The sequence below is a fragment of the Littorina saxatilis genome, linkage group LG11 (assembly GCF_037325665.1).
Source record: "Littorina saxatilis isolate snail1 linkage group LG11, US_GU_Lsax_2.0, whole genome shotgun sequence".
NCBI lineage: Eukaryota > Metazoa > Mollusca > Gastropoda > Littorinimorpha > Littorinidae > Littorina > Littorina saxatilis.
The window spans coordinates 9,903,940-9,924,788 of record NC_090255.1 but is presented as its reverse complement, the minus strand read 5'-3'; the positions used below and the strand labels follow the sequence as shown (position 1 = coordinate 9,924,788).

The following is a 20,849-nucleotide window of genomic DNA, read 5'->3' as shown; positions in this document are numbered from 1 at the left end:
CTGTGGACACCCCATAAATATAGTGTTCCCATGCCATGGTTTTTGTCTTGCTTTTGCCTAAAGTCGGTCTTAAAATCTATATTGAATTCATTGCAGAGACGCTCATACACTTTCATGTTTATCCTATTGTTGAATGGGTTCCAGCTCTTTTCATGCGGCATTGGTGCCTGAAGTTCAGACAAGATTCTCCTGCACTGATAGTAAACGTGAAATGTGTACACACACTTTGTCAGTAAGTTTGAATTATTCATGTGGTCTGCATAGGACACTCCACATCCTGTGGTTGCACAGAATATTGCAAAGTTTAACTGATTCTGATAGAACTGAATTGGGTGAGAGTTCCACATCTTTGGAACACTATCATTTTTGATTGGGGGATTTAGGTAAGAATGGAATGGGTCAGGCACTTTAACGCGAATGGATTGTGTTTCTGTTACAGCAAAGTCCAACTCATGGAAAGAAATAGTCTTTGGATTGTAATATGGTCCAGTTTTGTATTTAACGTCTTTGTTGAATTTATACTGACTCATTTTTGTTGTTGAATAAAAAATGTTTATCACACTAACAAATGTGAAGACTAGTGTGCCAGTTAAACTTGCAACCCCTATCAACAATCAAAATGGAGGAATGAAAGTTGCACTGCATGAAATTATGTACAAGGTTACTTGGTATAATATCAGTAAAAAAAAGGCTAACAACTGGGTTAGAATTAATGGTAAAACACATTCTGTAGAAGATGGTTACTATGACTTCTGCACTTTAGAGAAAGAATTGTTTGCTCCAGTAGGTATTACAGCGAGTTTAAATCATGCAAGTCTCATTGCTACTCTTACTATGCCCAAAACTAGAGAAGTAAACGTTGAGTTTCCAACCAAACTCCTTGATATGCTTGGAATTACAAAAATATACAAGGGAACACGTCCCATTGACATGGATGTTAACAGTGTACTGTTTGTTCACATGAGAGAGCTTAACACATCCTATAATCTGTTTAATGATCAGCGTTCTGATCTGCTTAGGATTCTTCCACCGAGTGATGCCTCTTTTTGTAAAATGCACGTGCCAACATTTAAGACACTTCAGTTCAAGGACTTGGAGGAAGGGTGTCATGAATTCCTACACATTGATCTGAAAAATCAAAGTGGACAACCAGTTGATTGTTTGTTTAACATTACATTGGAAATAGTTCCATAAAATATTGAGTATTAAAATGTCGAGTGGACCTACAATAGCTTATCCTGTTGCATGTTCAACTATAGAGTTGAAAGATTTAGCAGACGCTATCGACTTTGAGAGCAATGCTGAAGTTGGTGCAGTGTATGCATTCGAGTTTACAGACACTGGTTATTACAAGAGAAAGGAAATCGACGATGAAAAGAAACCAAGATTCCTCAAACTAGGTCAAATCCGTGATGTTAATGTACCTGATCCAATTGTCGATGACACATTCTACATGTGGAAACATCAGAATAAAAAATGGGTACTTAGTCCTGTTATGAAAAAGATTGACTGGGAAATGAAGTTTGAATTTGTGAGTCCATACACTCTTGTTGGAAAAGACGACACATTCCGTAAGTCAATCAATGCTAAACCACTAATTGTTAGCCTTGTTCCTGCGTTTAACAGCAGGGGAGAAGTTGCAGTTAAACCTTTCCATAAGAACAACTATCTCATTCACAGAAAACAAAGTGTTGAAAAGGACGCTGACACCATTGTCGATTTTATACCCAAGCTTCCAATAGGGCAGAATGCAACTATGATATTTGATATAGTTGTCAGGAAAAGGGAAGAAACCACAAACACTGTTCTAATGAGAGGAATAAATCTCAACTGGAGACCATTAAATGTTGAAGAAGTCAGAGTATTTATTGCTGTTCAAAAGGATTCTAACACAATAAAAAAACAGACGTCAAACCAAAATGTTGTTGTTAACGCAGATATAAATAATTTAACAGAAATAAGAAGTATTAATCTTACTTATCTTGATTTGATTGCTTTCTACTATACAGATAAGGTGTTAAGCAATGAACAGCTTCAAAGCTTAGCAGAAACACTGGCCAGTGAGAATTAAGATAAATATTTTATATTTTGCATTAAAAAGATGACTAGCAGTGTGAAGCTTTATCCTAATATTGATGAAAGTGCAGCAGAAAGTCAACAATTCAGACTGGCACACATTAGTAATATACAAAAACAACTAGAAGATGAATTAGAAAAATATTCTCGCGCTAGACGTAAGTACTCAACAACTTACAACAGCCTTTCTAATGCCAGCACTGGTTCTACTATCCTTGCATCAGCTGCAGGTGTAACGGGAACAATTCTGTTAGCTACCGGAGTAGGGACTCCAGTTTCTCTAATCCTAGGTGGTGTCGCAGCAGCAGTTGGTGGTTTATCATTTATAGCATCAGCTATAATGAAAAAAATTGTGAAAAAGCTTGAAAAACACGAATCCATTTCCACTCTTGCATCATCAAAATTGTCTAGCCTAAAACTGTCTATCAGTAAAGCACTTGAAGATTCAAAAGTTTCTGACGAAGAATTCAAACAGATACAAACAGACTTTGATGACTACAAAAGTAAGAAAGCAAGTATTCAAACAAAAACACGAGCTGAATATAACAAGCCAATCGATATAGAAGATCTGAAAAAGCAGTTTTTAAAAAAGGGGATTCAAATAGGACGGGAAGAAAAAGTAAAAATAGAATCACTTGTAAAGAGTTAACTATTCGTTTAGACAGTCACATTGCATGTATCAGATATAATTCTAACAGTGAAAGAACATATGAAGTAAAGTTTGTAAATGAGAGAGCGTATTGAGCTTAAGAATGTTGTATAAGAGAAAGGGAGAATGTACGTTCTGGGTTACTGATTCCGACAGACCCGGCATTGGTTCAAAACAACCTTACTTTACTGTATTTTTTTTTGTATGGATTTATGCAGTATTTTTCTGATTTTGTCGCATGTTTCATTTTAGTAAAAGTTTAGTCCAGAAGCCTATTTTGCGTTAATATTTAGGGTCTGTCGGAATCGGTGAGCCAGAACGTACATTCTCCCTTTCTCTCGCTGATTGCAAGGGGAGACGACTACGTCCTGACATACGACTGCGAAACAGCACAGACAACGTCATTCCAAGAAGAGGAGGAAACGCCCCCGTGTGTCCGGCGTCTGCCCCAAGTCGACCGCAACGTCTTCGGAGAAGAAATCGACCATCTCACTACTGACCTTCATGTCGTGTCTACACTTGTACAGTGCTACCTCCGTGCCATGCCAGACTGACTGTTGTCGCTAACTTGACTACAGGGCACACATAATTCATGTGTGTTTGTGACAAACCGCGATCGATATGGAACAATACCGTGTTGTTCGAAACGGAAAAGTTATTTCCCGACTTGGATTACAAGTTGGATGCTTCGGACCGAATCACGATGCATTGTTTTTGTGTAACAGACTGAAACCAATGTGTACACTGATGTTCGTGGATCGTTCGATTACCCAACCCCCCAGCACCCCTTTGCTATAAACAATATGAGTTTTCGCAAATAAACATTCTGATTCTCTCTCTCTCTCTCTCTCTCTCTCTCTCTCTCTCTCTCTCTCTCTCTTCCAAAGAAAAGCTAGATAGAATAGAAGCCATTGTATTTGCCTCCCTCCCTCTTACACATCAGAGAACGGATCGTGATTACCTCTGCAGTCATTGAGAGGCATCTGTATTTCTAAAGTATACGCACGCAATTTCCCGCAGGTGTCTGGACACCCTCAACGCAGGGCAAAGCATGGGCTACTGTCCGATCACGCTTTGTGAATTCAAATACAAAGTACTGTGAGCTCATTATCATCCAAAACAAAAGATCTGCTGGCGGGAAATGTTGGCAAATACTGTAGATGATGATTTGCTGTTGTTGCTGTTGATAGACCTGTGCTGATCAGATTGCTGGCCTGTTCTTCTTCTTCTTCTTCTGCGTTCGTGGGCTGAAACTCCCACGTACACTCGTGGTTTTTGCACGAGTGGAATTTTACTTGTATGACCGTTTTTACCCCGCCATTTAGGCAGCCATACGCCGCTTTCGGGGGAAGCATGTTGGCTATTTTTGTTTTTCTATAACCCAGCGAACTCTGACATGGATTACAGGATCTTTTTCGTGCGCACTTGGTCTTGTGCTTGCGTGTACACACGGGGGTGTTCGGACACCGAGGAGAGTCTGCACACAAAGTTGACTCTGAGAAATAAATCTCTCGCCGAACGTGGGGACGAACTCACGCTGACAGCGGCCAACTGGATACAAATCCAGCGCGCTACCGACTGAGCTACATCCCCGCCCCGCTGGCCTGTTGGTTGTGTTACTGACCGATGACTTTATTTGTTGACAGGCCAGCTTATAGAGGCATTGTGATACTACGCTGTATGGACATCACCCTTCAACAGGAAAGACTGAAACGGGAACAAGGACGGACAATCCTTGAAATTTTAGGCCGGACGTCATTAATCGTTTACTGATGTAAGAACTTAAAGAACCCATCGCAATGAAGTCAGGAAGGTTTCGTGACCCATTTATTCATGATCTAACATATTTAGAACAACATTAAATAACGTAGCATAACATAATATGACGTTAAATAAATGTCACGGTACATAACAGAACACACCTTAACGTAATAAAGAATAGCATTCATCCCCCGTTGCAAATTACAGTTTACAATTAGGTAATGACTTCAATCGACCAGCGCTTTGATACAAGCGCCTGTGGTTTTCAGGCAGAGGTATGATCTTACCTCATCCGGGCCAGATCTCAGATAGTAAACTGTTTTCGGGAGAAAGATTGTGCCTTTAAAGATATACACCTATTTTCCGTATTTTGTGATTTCCTGCACAAACTCAAAGTATACATCGAGATGAGCAAAAGCAGCCAATATTTGTTGATGTGTTTTAGAGCATTCTAATGTGATCGAAAGTATAAAAAAAAAACTCCGAAGGCGTAAGATATAGACTAGTCACCTAAACATCATGATGTACAGTACATATTTCGGGGCATATTTCGTAAACGATAGGTGTCATGACCTGATAATTCCACGCACAAAGTTGAGTTTTGGTATGTGTCATAGTTGAGAATGGTCTTGCTTTATAATATAAATGGACACCTAAGTAATGCTCTTAGAAATGGGTGTCACAATTCAAAAGACAAAATGACGTTGGTGTTGGTGAAACGCGTTGCAAACTGGCTCTGTATTTCGATGTTGGTTCAGTGGTCGGACAACGACGCTTGCCCCCTCCCCCCCCCCCCCCCTTTGATAAAATGAAGATGTGCATGGGGACGAAGAGTGTCAGGCATTCCCAAATTACGATTGATTGATCTTCGTAAGAATACGCATACCATATCTGCATTGCTTAACTGCACATAAGATTTTATATCAAACAGGCTTTTGATGAAAAGAGTTAAATTCCTGTCTGAAATATGATGAATGTATTAATAAACAAAGGTGTTTGGGAAATTGTTTTTTCTTTGTTTCTATTTTGTTTTGTTTTGCTTTTACACATTTAATGTATATTCACATTGAAGTGAACTAGCCTAGGACGCTCTCTTGTGATTTACATAAATATGAGTTGTGTAAATGTATATCATTGCTCAAACGTATTGGCGTCACATTGTGGTAATTGATTTCATACTCGGATTTTTCAAGTCTGGCTTTATTGTACTTTTGCTTGTTTTATAATTTTTTACTTTTCCTTCCGGTTTTTCATTATCTCGCATTTCATGTGTTTATGTTATTCAACAGTCTGAACGGTTAGATGTATCCATATCATTGCTCAATAATAATAATAATAATACGAATATTTATAACGCGCACATATCTCACCAACAGGCGACTCAAGGCGCACATACACTCGTTCACACACACGGAGACTTAAAGTCACTAGCACACACACACCATCAAACATTAAAATATGTACAGTTATTCAGGGTGGGATGGGGTGGGCAGTGTATAATGCATGGATTATTTGGAAAAAAGGAATGTCTTGAGTGCAGATTTGAATGATTCGAGGGACTGTTGTTGGCGGAGGGGGAGAGGTAGTGTGTTCCATTGGCTAGGTGCTTGGAAAGAAAATGAGCGTTGACCTGCTGTTTTGAGTTTGGTGTGGGGGATGTTGAGCTTGAGGGAGTCGGCAGATGATCTGAGTGTTCGTGAAGGGACATAGAGAGAAAGAGAGTCGGAGAGATAGGCAGGGGCGAGACCATGGAGGCATTTGTAGGTGAGAGTGTTGATTTTGTAGGTGATACGGGCAGGAACGGGCAACCAGTGGAGCTGATGTAGGAGGGGGGTGATATGATCTCTCTTTTTCTTTCGTAGGACAAGACGGGCAGAGCTATTTTGAATGCGTTGGAGACGAGAGATAGAAGAAGAGGGAAGACCCGCCAAGAGAGAGTTACAATAGTCAAGACGTGAGAGAATGGTGGAAGTGACCAGTTTGGCGGTAGCATCTGTGGTGAGGTATTTGCGGATAGTGGCGATGCGGCGGAGTTGGAAGTAGCAGGTGCGAGAGACAGAAGAGATGTGTTGTTTCATGGAAAGGGTGTTGTCTAGAGTGACTCCGAGGTTTTTGACAGCAGAAGACAGAGGGACAGAAGAGTCAGAGAGTTGAAGAGAGTCGGAGGTGGCTTTGGAGAGTTTGGATGTAGTGCCTATTAGGATAGCTTCAGTTTTGTTGCTATTGAGCTGAAGTTTGTTTTCTGTCATCCAATTCTGCACGTCAGTGATAGTGTCAGAGATAGAGGAAAGAAGAGATTCAGACTGGTCAGGGGAAGAGCTGTTGTGAAGTTGAGAGTCGTCGGCAAAAGAGTGGTGGAGAACGTTGTGTCGGTCAAGGATGTGGTCAAGAGGTTGAGTGTAGAGAGTAAATAGTACAGGCCCAAGGACTGAGCCCTGAGGGACTCCGCACTCAAGCCTGATGGGGTCAGAGTTCAGTTTGTCAATCGAAACAGTCTGGTAGCGGTCGGTAAGATAAGAAGAGAACCAAGAAAGAGCTGTGCTATGGATACCAAAGGTGTGCTGAAGGCGTTGAAGGAGGATGTTGTGGTCGACTGTGTCAAAGGCCGCTGATAGATCAAGTAGAGCAACGGCAGAGATTTCAGCTTGGTCAGTGGCAAGGAGGAGATCATTAGTGATTTTGAGAAGGGCAGTTTCGGTGGAGTGGTGAGGACGATAGGCAGATTGAAGCGGAGAGAGAAGATTGTTGCAAAGAAGGTGAGAGTTGAGTTGTTTCAGGACGACTCTTTCAAGGAGTTTGGAAATGAAGGAAAGGTTTGAGACAGGGCGGTAGTTGCTGACGGTGTTTGGGTCAAGCGATGGTTTCTTCAGTAGAGGTTTGACAATAGCAGTCTTAAAGGAGTTGGGGACAGTGCCTGTTTGCAGAGAAGTGTTGATGATTTTGAGAATAGAAGGGAGGAGTTCAGGAAGACAGTCAGAGTAGAGTTGTGTGGGAAGAGGGTCAAGGTCACAGGTTTTCAAGGTCATTTCTTTGAGGACTTTCTCCAGGTCAGTGAGAGTGAGAGGCTGAAAGTGTGTGAAGGGAGTGCCTGTAAATGCAGGAGGAGTTTCAGAGTTTTGGTGTGGGATTTTGTCTAGTTTGTCACGGATGGTTTGGATCTTGTTATGGAAGTAATCAGAGAAAGCTTGAGACAGTTTGGAGGGGTCGATGTTGTTGGGCAAGGGAGAAGCAGAAGAGCAGCCAAGAAGGTCATTCATTGTGGAGAAGAGTGTTTTGGCAGAGGTTGTTTCACAGATTTTGGTGCTGTAGTGCGATTGTTTGGCGTCTGCGATGAGTGTCTGAACATGTTCCTTTTGCTTGTTGTAAATCTGTCTGTCAACTACCAGCTTTGAGGTTCGCGACTTCCTCTCTGCTCGGCGACGCAACTGTTTTGCATACTTAACTTCAGCTGTGATCCAGGGTGCAGAAGGCCTATCTATGATGAGTTTGGTTTTTGCGGGCGCATGTTCATCGAGAAGTGTGCTGAGAGTGGAGTCGTAATGACGTACAGGGTCTGAGGATACCGGAGGATCAAGCAGTCGGCGGGCTGCTTCTGCGCGAAATGTGTCAGTGTTAACTTCTTTGAGGTTACGGCGGACTACGCGCTTTTTCTGTTTGGATGGTTTGGCCATTTTAAGAGAGAACAAAACTGCAGAGTGATCGGATCTGAGGTAGTCATTCAGCAGGATGTCGTACACCAGGTCAGTGGACTCATGGGTGACAATCCAGTCAATGATGTGTGTTTTGCGTGTGGGAGCGTCTACATGCTGTTTGAGGTCGTGACAGTCAAGAAGGTCCATCGTCTGTCTTGTGTCGGTGTTCTGTGGCTGGTCGAATTGTATGTTAAAGTCGCCGATGAGGACGATGTTTGAGGTGTGAGTGTTGTGATGTTCAAGCATTTCTTCAGCTTCTGTGAGAAACATGGGGAATGTGAACTTGTTCTTTACATTGGGGGGAGGGCGGTATATACAGATCACACAAGTGCTAGTGCCAGAGCAGGTAATCACCATCTCTACAACTTCAAAGGTAGTGTGTTCATAAGGAACGGATGTTCTGAAAGTAACAAAAGGTTCCAACGACTTCCTGAAAACAACAGCAATCCCACCACCTCTAGAGGATCGGGGGCATGACTTTAAACAATAGCCAGGTGGAGTCAAGAGTTGGCATGTGGCTTCATGGCCAGTATCACTTAGCCAAGTTTCTGTCAGAAACATCACATCTAGGTTTTGTTCCAGAATAAAGTCACAGATTGCTTCTGGTTTGCCTGATTTCACAGCGGACTGCGAGTTCAGATGACACAGGCGAAGGTTCTTTGAGCGGGTCACATTACTAGTACACGAGTCATTCAGTGAGCGTTCCTGACACGCAACAATTTGGGGTAGAGATGCACTATAAGCATCGTACAGTCCAGAGTGGAGAGGGGACGTAGCTGTCGGAGGATGGTCAGTGTCAGAGTCATTGCCGTTAGATGACGGCGACAAAGCGTCAAAAGGCAGCGCCGGAGCGACGTCGGAAGGCAGCGCCAGAGCGACGTCAGAAGGCAGCGCCGGAGCGACGTCAGAAGGCTGCGCCGAAGCGACATCAGACGGCTGCGCCGGTGCGACGTCAGAAGGCAACGCCAAGGCGACGTCAGAAGGCATCGCCGGAGCGACGTCAGAAGCGCCGAAGCGACATCAGACGGCTGCGCCGGGGCGACGTCAGAAGGCAGCGCCGGAGCGACGTCAGAAGGCTGCGCCGAAGGCTGCTCAAACCTATTGGCGTCACATTTTTGTAACTGCTGTCACGTGTATAATCAATTGTAGCATTATTGTATGTTTGCCCTTTCTGTAGTTTTACTGCTTACTTCAGTTAGTATTTCAGACCGCATCGATTTTAAAACAATGCCATGTAACTGTGTCCGGCTAATGTACTATTCTCACATGCGCCGGTATATGTTTGCTGTTACGAGCATGCAGCCAATGAAACCCAATCGTGTACCGAAGCTTGATCATAAAGAGAAAATCTGAATCAGAGATCAGGCAACAAACCAGTTTTAGTGCTTACTTTATTAGAAATCATTATTATTTCAATTAGATTGTTTTGATCACCGATTATGTCTGATTTCTTTGCATATTTTTTGTTGAATTTTATTTGCCGGCAATGGAGAATTGTTCATACATTTTACACTCACACTTTTGGGGAATAGAATTGTGACTTACATTTTTTTTCTCGTAATTCCCAGCACTTGTAAGATTCGCAGCAAATTGTTTCTTTTGTCAACTTTATATCTCCATCAGAAACAGAGAGTTGTTTTTTTCTTTGTTGAGAAAAAAATGAATGTACCAAATCTCGTATTCCTCAATGTTCTCTGAAGAAGAAAATTACGATTAATAATACGCACAAGTTTTGTAGGGGTATAATGGTTTTTTTATTTGAGTAAGAGCTCTGTACTTAAGCCCGGATTATTCGTTTCTACTCAGAACTAATGTAGTTTTGTGACAGTACACACACAACCACGGTATTGTCCACTTTTGCTACAAATTGAGATTTTACTGTAACACACTAGGACAAAAGATGCAAAACAACATACGACAACGGATTCGTTCTATATTTCTGTGTTTAAAACTGTCGAGCTTCGACGGGACGCACAGGAACCCGATAGTCAGACAGCCCACAGTACAAACGTTGTTGTTACGAGTATTCAAAATAAGGAAAATGAAAGGAATTTTTCAATATATAAAAGACTTGAAGTTATTCGCAACAGATATATCTTAATAATATTGAAGTTAATGATTATACAGTTGGAAACTAATACTTCAAAAGTTGACAAACTTGCTAGTCGCCCAACCAACGGGCGAGTGATTTGGCGAAAAGCATTGAAATGGTATGCTGCGCTTACATGATATTTCCATATTCTCTCAGTCGCCCAAATTTCATTAGTTTGTAATGGGAAGCTTTTATATTCCTAATTGGTGGGAACTCCATGTTGTTCTTTATTTGATGTAATGTTTTTGATGGGGATAATAGTAGACAATTCATTTTTGTTTAGGATTTGTGTGTATTTTTATTAAAACAAATTTATTCTACGCGTCTTTACGGCATTGTACATCATTGTGTATGTCAACAGCATGCGCATCAATGTGTTTGTGTCTCTCTGTCTGTCAATCTGTGTGAGTGTGTGTTTGTGCGTGAGTGTGTTTCAGTGTGTGTATGTGCGCGCGCGCGTGTGTCAGTGCGTATGCGTCTGTGTGTGTGACCGGAGCTTCAGTTGGTGCCCCACTGCATACTGCACCGACAAGAAGAGCTGATTGAAAGTCGTACTTTTTCTCAACTGAAATATAAAAACAAAACAAAACAATGGACTCGTAAAATCAAAACAGTTCAAATTTGCAAACACAAAGTGTTCTCACACGTGATATTTTCTTTGATAACTGGCTGATTTAAGATAAATATAAATTAAGTTTATTGTCTGTCCTGTCAAGCGTTGGTCTAAATTTGCATGCAGTGATAGCACTCGTTGCAGGAAAGGAACCCCTTTTTTAAGTTTAATGAGAAAATAGGTAGACTACGGTTGTACAAAATGTTCGAGCGGATATTTGCGTTAATAAATTCAGAAAACTGAAGTACAGACGTCAAAGTCACCATCCAATAATTGTGATATTTAAAGTAATGGGCACACCCTACGTCACCCAGCCACTTAAAGGGCAACACCGCGGGCGCGACAGATGTAGCTGTGTTGTTTCGTGCCTGTAAATACATCCAGTGTCCTCTCTCTCTCTCTCTCTCTCTCTCTCTCTCTCTCTCTCTCACACACACACGCACGCACGCACGCACGCACACACATGATGCGCACACAAACACGTGCCTTGATACTCACACTCAGTCACAAACGTCACACACATGCCGCACACACACACACACACACACACACACACAGATTGACACAAACACACACACACGCACACACACACACACACTGACACACACACATATGTCGGGCTAAAAAAGTAATCCGGTTAAAGAGCAAACACGAAACTGCGCAGACACCAGGGCCCGTATGCTTATGGGAGAAGTTCGCGACAACTCCCGAAGTTTTGAGTGACATCGGAAGTACTTGCCTCACTTTCGTATGCATGGGCCGGAAAAAGGGTTTACCTCGAAGCAAAGCGAGGAAGTAACTCAGGGTATTTTGCGACTACTTCTAAAGTTTTGAGTGACATCGGAAGTACATCCTCACTTTCGCATGCATGGGACGAAAAAAGAGTTTACTTTGGAAGCTAACGAGGAAGTAAATGAGGGTAAATGTACTACAGCCAGACCCAGTAGTAAACACGCTACTTCCACAGTTTCTCAGTGCAAAAAGGCAGGGCTTTTCTTCAGTTTTTCATGTCAAACCGAGCTGACGCTCCAAAAGAGAGAAAATAGAGGGAAAAGTCGTATCTTCTGCATGCATTTCGTGCAAATTTCCCTGAATACAAACCTGAGTTGCCAGCTTTGACTTTTGTTTGTTGATCTGGGTCATTGGCCACCACTCTTTCATTCCCGCTTATACGAGGGGGTTACTGTGTTTCTATGAAAATGGGCGTCGTTGTGTGCATGTGTGAGTGTGTGTGTGTGTGTGTGTGTTTGTGTGCATGCGTGCGTGTGTTTGTGTTCGTGTGCGTGTGTGTGTGTGTGTGTGTGTGTTCGAGTGTTTAAGTGTAAGTTTCTGCTATTTTTTTTGTCATTGCTTTATCTGTGTGTGTGTGTGTGTGTGTGTGTGTGTGTGTGTGTGTGTGTGTGTGTGTGTGTGTGTGTGTGTGTGTGTGTATGTATTTGTGCGAGTGCCTGTCTGCCTGTGTGTGCGTGCGTGCGGGTATAATTGTGCGTCTGTTCCTTCATACGTTTGTTTGCGTGTTCGCGCGTGCCGTGTGTGTGTGTGTGTGTGTGTTTGTGTGTGTGTGTGTTTGTTTGTGTGTGTTTGTGTGTGTGTGTTTGTGTGTGTGTGTTTGTGTGTGTGTTTGTGTGTGTGTGTGTGTGTGTGTGTGTGTGTGTTTTCGATGTTATGTGTGTGTTCGACGGTGTGTGTGTGTTCGACGGTGTGTGTGTGTTCGACGGTGTGTGTGTGTGTGTGTGTGTGTGTGTGTGTGTGTTCGACGTTATGTGTGTGTTCGACGGTGTGGTGTGTGTGTGTGTGTGTGTGTGTGTGTATGTGTGTGTGTGTGTGTGTGTGTGTGTGTACCCACTCCCCACACTATGATGAGCTGACTATATTTGCGCCTTGATATTTTATTCATGTTCTTACGTTTTATGCTGTTTATTGTGATTCACCACACCCGAGTTTATCGTAATTGAGATAATAAAGTGTTCTATGTCTATGTATTATGTCTAATACACATGCACACACGCACGTAGGCTACAAAAATCCAATCTTGACTTTGAACTTTATATAAACATACATCCTCTTCACAATTAACGAGGACAAACGTAATTTACAAACACCTAAGTACAACAATTTTTCTGTTTTAAAAATTCGGACACACATTTTCTCAAATAATATGAAATTCGCTGAACTTATCTTCTTTTCACTACACCTTATATCTTGATTCCCCAAAAATGGAGTTCTGCCTTTTTAAATTTACCAGTAACACAAACATTCGCTCTGACCAAACTATTTTTGTCCAGCAGTTTTACCGATACACAATCATTAAAAAAACACTACAAAAAGAGTTTTAAGTTAACCGACTTCGCTACCACATAAACAACCTTTTTTTTTATTGTCCCCAACATTCTGGTCAACGAAATCATTATTATAGACAGTCATTCTATTTAAGGACAATCATCACAGCTTTCGTTCAACCAGTTAAAAACAACAATTATAGTAAAAGCTACAGCGCGATCAACGTTTGCCCATTTACGAACTCGCGATGAGATTTGTTTCTTCTGGTCACCAAGCCTACCGTTTACAAACGCATGCGCACTAATTGGGATTCCCCCAATTTTCTCGACCTTGACCTCAGAACTCTCGAAGCCACTACTTCGGCGTTCAATTTAGCTCGTGCATACCGAGTAGCTGGCAACTTTGCTTTCGAAGTTCCCACTTCCAATGTCAAGGGCCTCTCGCTTGACATAATTATACGACGATATCGCATCTCAAGTGTCCTTACCCATCCAAAAGAAACCTCCAGCGCATACTACAATTGCAGGACATTCCGTTTTTAAAGGCAGCTCATTGGGAAATGATCTCAGACACAATATCGAAGACGTGAAATGCGTCAATCGAGCAACTGTCGTAACTTGGCTACAATGAGACGGTCTCCTACCTTGCACCATAGACACGGACTGTGACATTCTTGTTTAATTTAGGTGAAATGCTTAAAACAGAGTGACTCAAAAGCGACAGTTCGATCAGTTACTGCCGGACCGAAAAAAACGTGCTCGAGTCATTCGGCGAAGGTGGCGAGCTTTCAAACCAGCACGACTGAATAACTCAGAATGCCTTTTTTCATCATGCCTCTATTCTACACGAGTAACATAGTGCAGTGGTAACGGTTCCGGACTCTCGTTCATTCGCTCCGGGTTCAAGTTCCGCCGGGAGCTATATATTTTTTTTATTAATCTTTTCCTTTTTAAGCATCCGCAATTGCATTCCGGCTGCAAAAACCGGGTTTTGCCTCTGTGTTAATTTTATTCATTTGCAAAAGAAACCTTCCTATGCTTTGAAAAAATCATATCATGTCTTGACTTTCAACTGTACGCGCGTGTGTATATGTGTGTCACTACGGTGAGTGTGTGTGTGTGTGTGTGTGTGTGTGTGTGTGTGTGTGTGTGTGTGTGTGTGTGTGTGACGTGTCACTTGTGTCATCATAGTTTCAGTGTGTGTATGAGTGTAGATTGAGAAAGAATGAGAGAAAGTGAGAGAGAGTGAGTGTGTGGTTATTTGTTTGTGACTGTGTGCGTGCGTGTATGGGTGCGTGTGTGTGTGTATATGTGTGCGCGCGAGCGCGCGCGCGTGTGTGTGTGTGCAGTGTGTGGTGTGTGTGTGTCACAAGTTATGTATGCCGTCAGTGTCACTTGTGTCATAGTGTCAGTATGTGCATGAGTGTACGTTTGTCTGTGTGTGCATGTGTCGTCAGAGAGAGAGAGAGAGAGAGAGAGAGAGAGAGCGACACTTCTTTGGCAATTTCAGTTGGACCAGACAGCGTCTTTATGTTTAACAGCCTGTTAGACTGTTCTGTAAACTTGGTGTTTACTGTGTTTTTTTCTAATTAACTGTTCTGAAATTTGGACAGAATAACCGTTCTTTCGTAAAACACTTCTGTCAAGAGTACAGCAATTTCACCATCTGAAAAAGGTGCAGAACGCCCCTCCGTGTCTACTTTCTTTTTGAGCGGCACACGTGCCTTGCCATTTTCGTTGACTGCCATGTTGATAGAAACGTGCGCATGCGTATTAGTAGGGATTCCCCCAATTTCCCCGACCTTGACCTTAATACTCTCGCTGTCACTACTTTGGCGTTCAAGTCAGTTCATGCATTGTGAACAGTGTTAGAAAGTTGACTTCGGGAGTTCCCACTTCGAAAAGAGGCCTCTACTTCCAGTGTTTCTTACTTCTAGTTCATGCATACGGGCCCAGGATTGCACGTACTGGACTGTGGGAGACATTTCAGAGACTGACATGGATCGACTGAACGGCCGCCTCGGGAGATAACCAGATCGAGGTGAGTGGTCGGACAGCGCAAGATGAACAATTCCGGGAGAAAGAAACAGAGCGAGCGCATCATTGACGGTCCGTGTGCCCGTGTATCTGAGAGTGCTGGTGTTTCATGGGTTTGTCACAGTGTGTCATGTTACTTGAGTGTGTGTGTGTGTGTGCCGGTGTGTGTGTGTGAAGTGCGTGTCACTGTGTAGTGCGTGTAATGGCCGGGGGAGGGGGGGGGGGGGAGGGGGGGGGAGTTCCAAACACTTGAGACTAGATCGACTGACGAAACAATAAGTTCGAGAGAAAAACAACACACACACACACACACACAGCCACAATAAGGAATAGAAATCCAAAATTAGAAAGACGTACGTTCCAACACTCAGAATGTGAAAAAAAACCAGGAATGGTCAGGCAGTATTGGAACGTTTAATTCATGACAAAACAACTTCAACATTTACAATCGCGGTACTTTGTCCGAACACGGATAGCCGAGACTGACAAATGCTCATGAAGATACAGATGATCATTATACAGATTATGAACTTAGCTTCATTACCTGTGTCATAATTAAGTGTTTGTCTGTCCGTCCACTTTATAGACCATTGGGTCGACCGGAGTACCGAGATAGTAATGCCGTTTCAAGAACTTTGTCATCAAATCAACGTTCCCGGCATGACTAACCATTCTTGTGGGTTTGTTTCCTTCTCAATGCGGAATCGGGGATCTGTCGGCCGGGATCTGAGTTCAAAGTAAAAATACACGTGCATGACTTCTTGTTTGATAAAAAAAAAATAATAAAAAAAAAAACCACACACACACACACTTGACTCGCCATGTTTACACCAGTTGGATAGTTGTACTTTCGAGAAAAAAAATGGCCGCCATGATTGCAAAACTTGTGTCAGTAGTTTTGATTGGACAATTTGTATCACTTCCGGTAATGAAGCATGCAACGCAGACGACCTGAGTAGACGTAATTTTGTGAGCAGTTCTAACAGCTCAGGCATTTGATACTGAAACTACTGTTTAAAGGTTTTAGTGGTGAAAACGAAGGTAATTTATCTACGTGTAAGTTTAGTCACTGCATTTACCGCTACACCACAGCAGAGAGGTGTGCTTCCTTCGGTCAAAATCCATAGAAAGTAGTGGTCCAGTTCGTCGCGATATAACCTTCGTGGTTGAAAACGACGTTAAACACCAAATAAAGAAAGTGGTCCAGTGAACGATACCTTCCGCCTGTGGTCTGACTTTCAACTTGCGCTTTCATTTCCTGTGACTTTGTGAGTGTGATTTTGTTGGGGCAGACAACTGTCTGAACGAGTCGTGCAGGGAGTTGAAGGGGAAAGGGGGGAGGCAGCTGGACGGAGAGGTATACAATACTAAAATGGCAAAAGCGGTAATCTTGAACTTTTGTGTGTTAAATTCATAGCTCAGAATCCAGTGGCATTCTTTACTTATTTTTAATACAGGTCCCTGTAATCAAGGCAAAGAACATTTGTTGTGAAATTAATTTACGGATTGAGCTCCAAACTTAAGCACAATTAATTAATTTGGTTGCTTGATCGACGGAAATGACCCGAAAATGGCTACGTTGTCATCCAAGGAACATCATTTACACGACGGAGCCGCCTCCCCTGTCCGCCCATACCGATAATTCCTTCTTTGACGCATGTAAACAAAATGCAACCGTACAGTTCATCGGAGTTCATTCCGTGACTTCAAAGGGATCGGAAATGACTTGTTATGATTACAAGTGCAGGTTCTGCAAATGTGGAGGCTTAAATGCCTCTGAATTACGAGCTATGAATTTACCACCTTAATGTTCAACATTACCCAAGATTCGACCCCTGTATACACTCCGGCATTAACTTTCGGTCCCGAAGCGAATTTGCCACTCGACGCAACTTTGCGATAGGAACGCAGAGGAGTTGATTATAAAAATACAAAAAACCGAAAACAATCTGAAGCTGCACGGCCTTTGCTGTAACGTTGATTACATTCTCGGAGTGTGCATAAAAGACTAGACAATCGCATCAACACTCGGAGTATCATACGACGCCATCTTGCGAAGGAACGCAGTGCACTTTCAATTCATGGTATCCAAGTACGCTAGGGACAAACACACACAAAAACAAACACACACACACACACACACACACAAAACTGATGCTACATGGCAGTTTAATGTCGGAGTTTGGAACACTCTTGGAGTGTGTTTGGCCTAGAAATGGTTGTATACCATGTGAGTGTACGTTATTGCCAGCCCTGTATACACTCCGAAAAAGATATGGCGGAAGTTAATACCTCAGATTGGTTTTTCATTTGCTACTTCCTAACGACTTGTAAGGGGGCATTTCATTGGCTTAGAATTGTAACAGAGCTTTCCATTGCCGGAGTGTCCACAGACCTATCGATCCTGTATACACTCGGAGTGTATACTCTTCAAAAAAAAGTAAAGGACATGTCATGAAATGTTCACAATCTTTCAAATATTCGCTGAAAATCAAGGGTTTGACAATTTGATTGAAACGAGACTTTTTTGAACTTACAAAAGGGCAGTGAGTCTTTCTATAGGAACATTACGGTAAAGTACCGGGTATAAGCCCATAACATTGTAAACGCCCATCCCCCACCTTGGAGCAAAATCCGTGCAAAAGGTGAAGTACCGAGTAAACGCCCACCCCCCATTTTTGCATGGCTAAAAAAAAACCACGAAAAATCGAGAACAGGGAGAGAAAAAGGGAATGCCGAAGAATATCGTGTCAGAGTTTATTCACCTTGCTTTTGGCGCTTCTTTCCAAGAAAATGCCGAAGCGAAAATCTTACTCAGTAGAATTCAAGAGTTTGGTGTGGACAGAAAACAACATTAATTAGGATGTGGCGAGCTAACAGAGATGTCCTTCTGCAGCATGAAACTGGCAGAGAAAAGCGAAAGTTGAAACTGCACCCTTGTCGGACTGTGAAGTCGGAGGAGTTGAAGGTGATACTTTTTATATTTAGTCAAGTTTTGACTAAATATTTTAACATCGAGGGGGAATCGAAACGAGGGTCGTGGTGTATGTGCGTGTGTCTGTCTGTCTGTCTGTCTGTCTGTCTGTCTGTGTGTGTGTGTAGAGCGATTCAGACTAAACTACTGGACCGATCTTTATGAAATTTGACATGAGAGTTCCTGGGTATGAAATCCCCGAACGTTTTTTTCATTTTTTTGATAAATGTCTTTGATGACGTCATATCCGGCTTTTCGTGAAAGTTGAGGCGGCACTGTCACGCCCTCATTTTTCAACCAAATTGGTTCAAATTTTGGTCAAGTAATCTTCGACGAAGCCCGGGGTTCGGTATTGCATTTCAGCTTGGTGGCTTAAAAATTAATTAATGACTTTGGTCATTAAAAATCGGAAAATTGTAAAAAAAAAAAAAAATTTATAAAACGATCCAAATTTACGTTTATCTTATTCTCCATCATTTGCTGATTCCAAAAACATATAAATATGTTATATTCGGATTAAAAACAAGCTCTGAAAATTAAATATATAAAAATTATTATCAATTTTTTTTTCGAAATCAATTCAAAAACACTTTCATCTTATTCCTTGTCGGTTCCTGATTCCAAAAACATATAGATATGATATGTTTGGATTAAAAACACGCTCAGAAAGTTAAAACAAAGAGAGGTACAGAAAAGCGTGCTATCCTTCTTAGCGCAACTACTACCCCGCTCTTCTTGTCAATTTCACTGCCTTTGCCATGAGCGGTGGACTGACGATGCTACGAGTATACGGTCTTGCTGAAAAATGGCATTGCGTTCAGTTTCATTCTGTGAGTTCGACAGCTACTTGACTAAATATTGTATTTTCGCCTTACGCGACTTGTTGAGTTTCTACAAGAAGAAAGAAGCAAAGGGCGAGTTGTTAGAAAAAAAGACTTGCAGAGAAAAGCGCGACAGTTAGGGGCGGGTCTGAAACTTCAAGACTTTGATGCGTCAAACATGTGGCTACAAAGGTGGAAAAAACGGCACCATGTATCCATTCGCCTCTGTACGTCCAGTAACCAGAAGATGCCGGCAGATTTTGAGTATTTCAGGTTTTTCAAGTTGTTTTTAGATAAAAGCCGTTTTTGTCGAATAGACATGCTTTCAATGAGTGATGGTGTGTAAGCCTTACGTATGTCTGTCTGCGAGTTTAACAATTTTATAATAAACAAAATATCTTCATGTTGTTTCACATTTCTGCCGTTTATTGGCAGAAGGCAGTAAGTCCAAATTTGGTAAAAATGAGATTTTCATATCATAATGCAGAGGGGAAAAAGGCGCATCTTGTGTCAAAATTTTTAAGATGTGCGATCAATATTTATGGACTTTTTGAAGAAGTAAGTTAACTAAACAAATTTAATCGAAGGATAAAAATCGGCAAATGGAAGCAAGTCCAGGGACTTTTGGTTTTCAGGTTTGCACTGGACTTACTTCCTTGCAAGCCTCAAAACGAGTTTGCATGGTTTAGCGCTCTATGTCCATTAGCCAATCGCGTTCACCCTTTTGTAATCCTGACTGCGGTTAACCAATCAGAACTAAGCTTATTGTATCATTATTTCCCTGGCCTTTGTCGGGGAAAATGGCGATGAGAGCTGCCGACGTGTTCAACTATCCGAAGCAACAGTAAGTTGGTTTGTTTGTTTCATTTTTGTTGTTGGCAGTTTTGCGTTCCGGTCTAAAATGACTCTCTCTCAATAGGTGTATGGGAATTTACAACGACAACACTGATTTTCTGACTGATTTGGGTATTCCAATGTGCACTTGCATTACGGAGCTAGCAAGTAAAATGCCATAGTTCAAATGCCCATTTATTATAGTTTTGTTGTTGTACGCTACTTCTACAGTGACTTCTTCACTATTCACTTCTGCTATAGTTTTCAGCATGTTTCTAATACAAAGAGATAGTTGTTTTGATCTAGAATGAGTGACTTGTGGTCTTGAGCACTGACAGCGTGTTAGATCTGGAAGAGTATGACATTATACTCCGGTCTCTTTGTGCTTCCAACCATCGGAATAAGTATTATGTCCTATTGTATTTGACAGAAATGTGATTCGAAGTGGGACAGGCAGCGACGACAGCTGCAGCACACAGTCTGAGGGATACTCGCCACCACTGCCCCTTTATGTTCAAGGGCCCAAAACAAGGTATGTTTCACTGACACAGCCAAAAATAGCGTGCAACATTAAAGGCACAGTAAGCCTCCCGTAAACCATCACAGAGCTCCCCGAGCGTCTACATATAGTACAAGCATACTTCCATTTGAACGCTCACCGAACCGGAACATCCCGGCTGCTTTCTGTCGAGCGTGAGAAATTTTCAAAGAATTTATTTTCGTGGACTTGGCCTCAACAACAATGGCGCCTCGTTTTGGTGCTGGACGGCTGTTATGAATAGCCGGCCTACCGGAATTCACGCCCGGACAGTAAGTCTCCCGTAAACCATCACAGATACTGTTAGGCTTTTAGTCCAAGCAAATAAGAGAACAACGTTGAAGTGACAATGACTTTGGTTTAAAATGTCCCTTATCAGAAAGTTCAACCTCAGTCCTTTGATGTTTATTAAACACATTTTCATATAAAGTTGGCGCTTCATATGGAAAAGTGGCTTTGAAATTGACCCTAATCCTTCTTTGG

At 42.1% G+C, this 20,849-nt stretch overlaps 1 protein-coding gene and 1 long non-coding RNA gene across 3 annotated transcripts in view; both read left to right on the top strand.

Moving 5' to 3' along the window:
• The window catches only part of LOC138979717 (uncharacterized), a 141,960-nt gene extending 131,370 nt beyond the window's left edge, over positions 1-10,590 (top strand). For both annotated transcript variants that reach the window (XM_070352452.1, XM_070352451.1), the window contains one exon: positions 4,372-10,590. In XM_070352452.1, the coding sequence (XP_070208553.1) occupies positions 4,372-4,383 (12 nt within the window). In that variant the 3' untranslated portion in view covers positions 4,384-10,590. The remainder of the gene's footprint in view (positions 1-4,371) is intronic.
• An 8,981-nt stretch (positions 10,591-19,571) lies between these two features.
• LOC138980722 (uncharacterized) lies at positions 19,572-20,366 on the top strand. The gene is made up of 2 exons (XR_011460429.1): positions 19,572-19,838; positions 20,259-20,366. It is a non-coding gene; the product is annotated as an uncharacterized lncRNA (long non-coding RNA).
• The last annotated feature ends 483 nt before the right edge of the window (positions 20,367-20,849 follow it).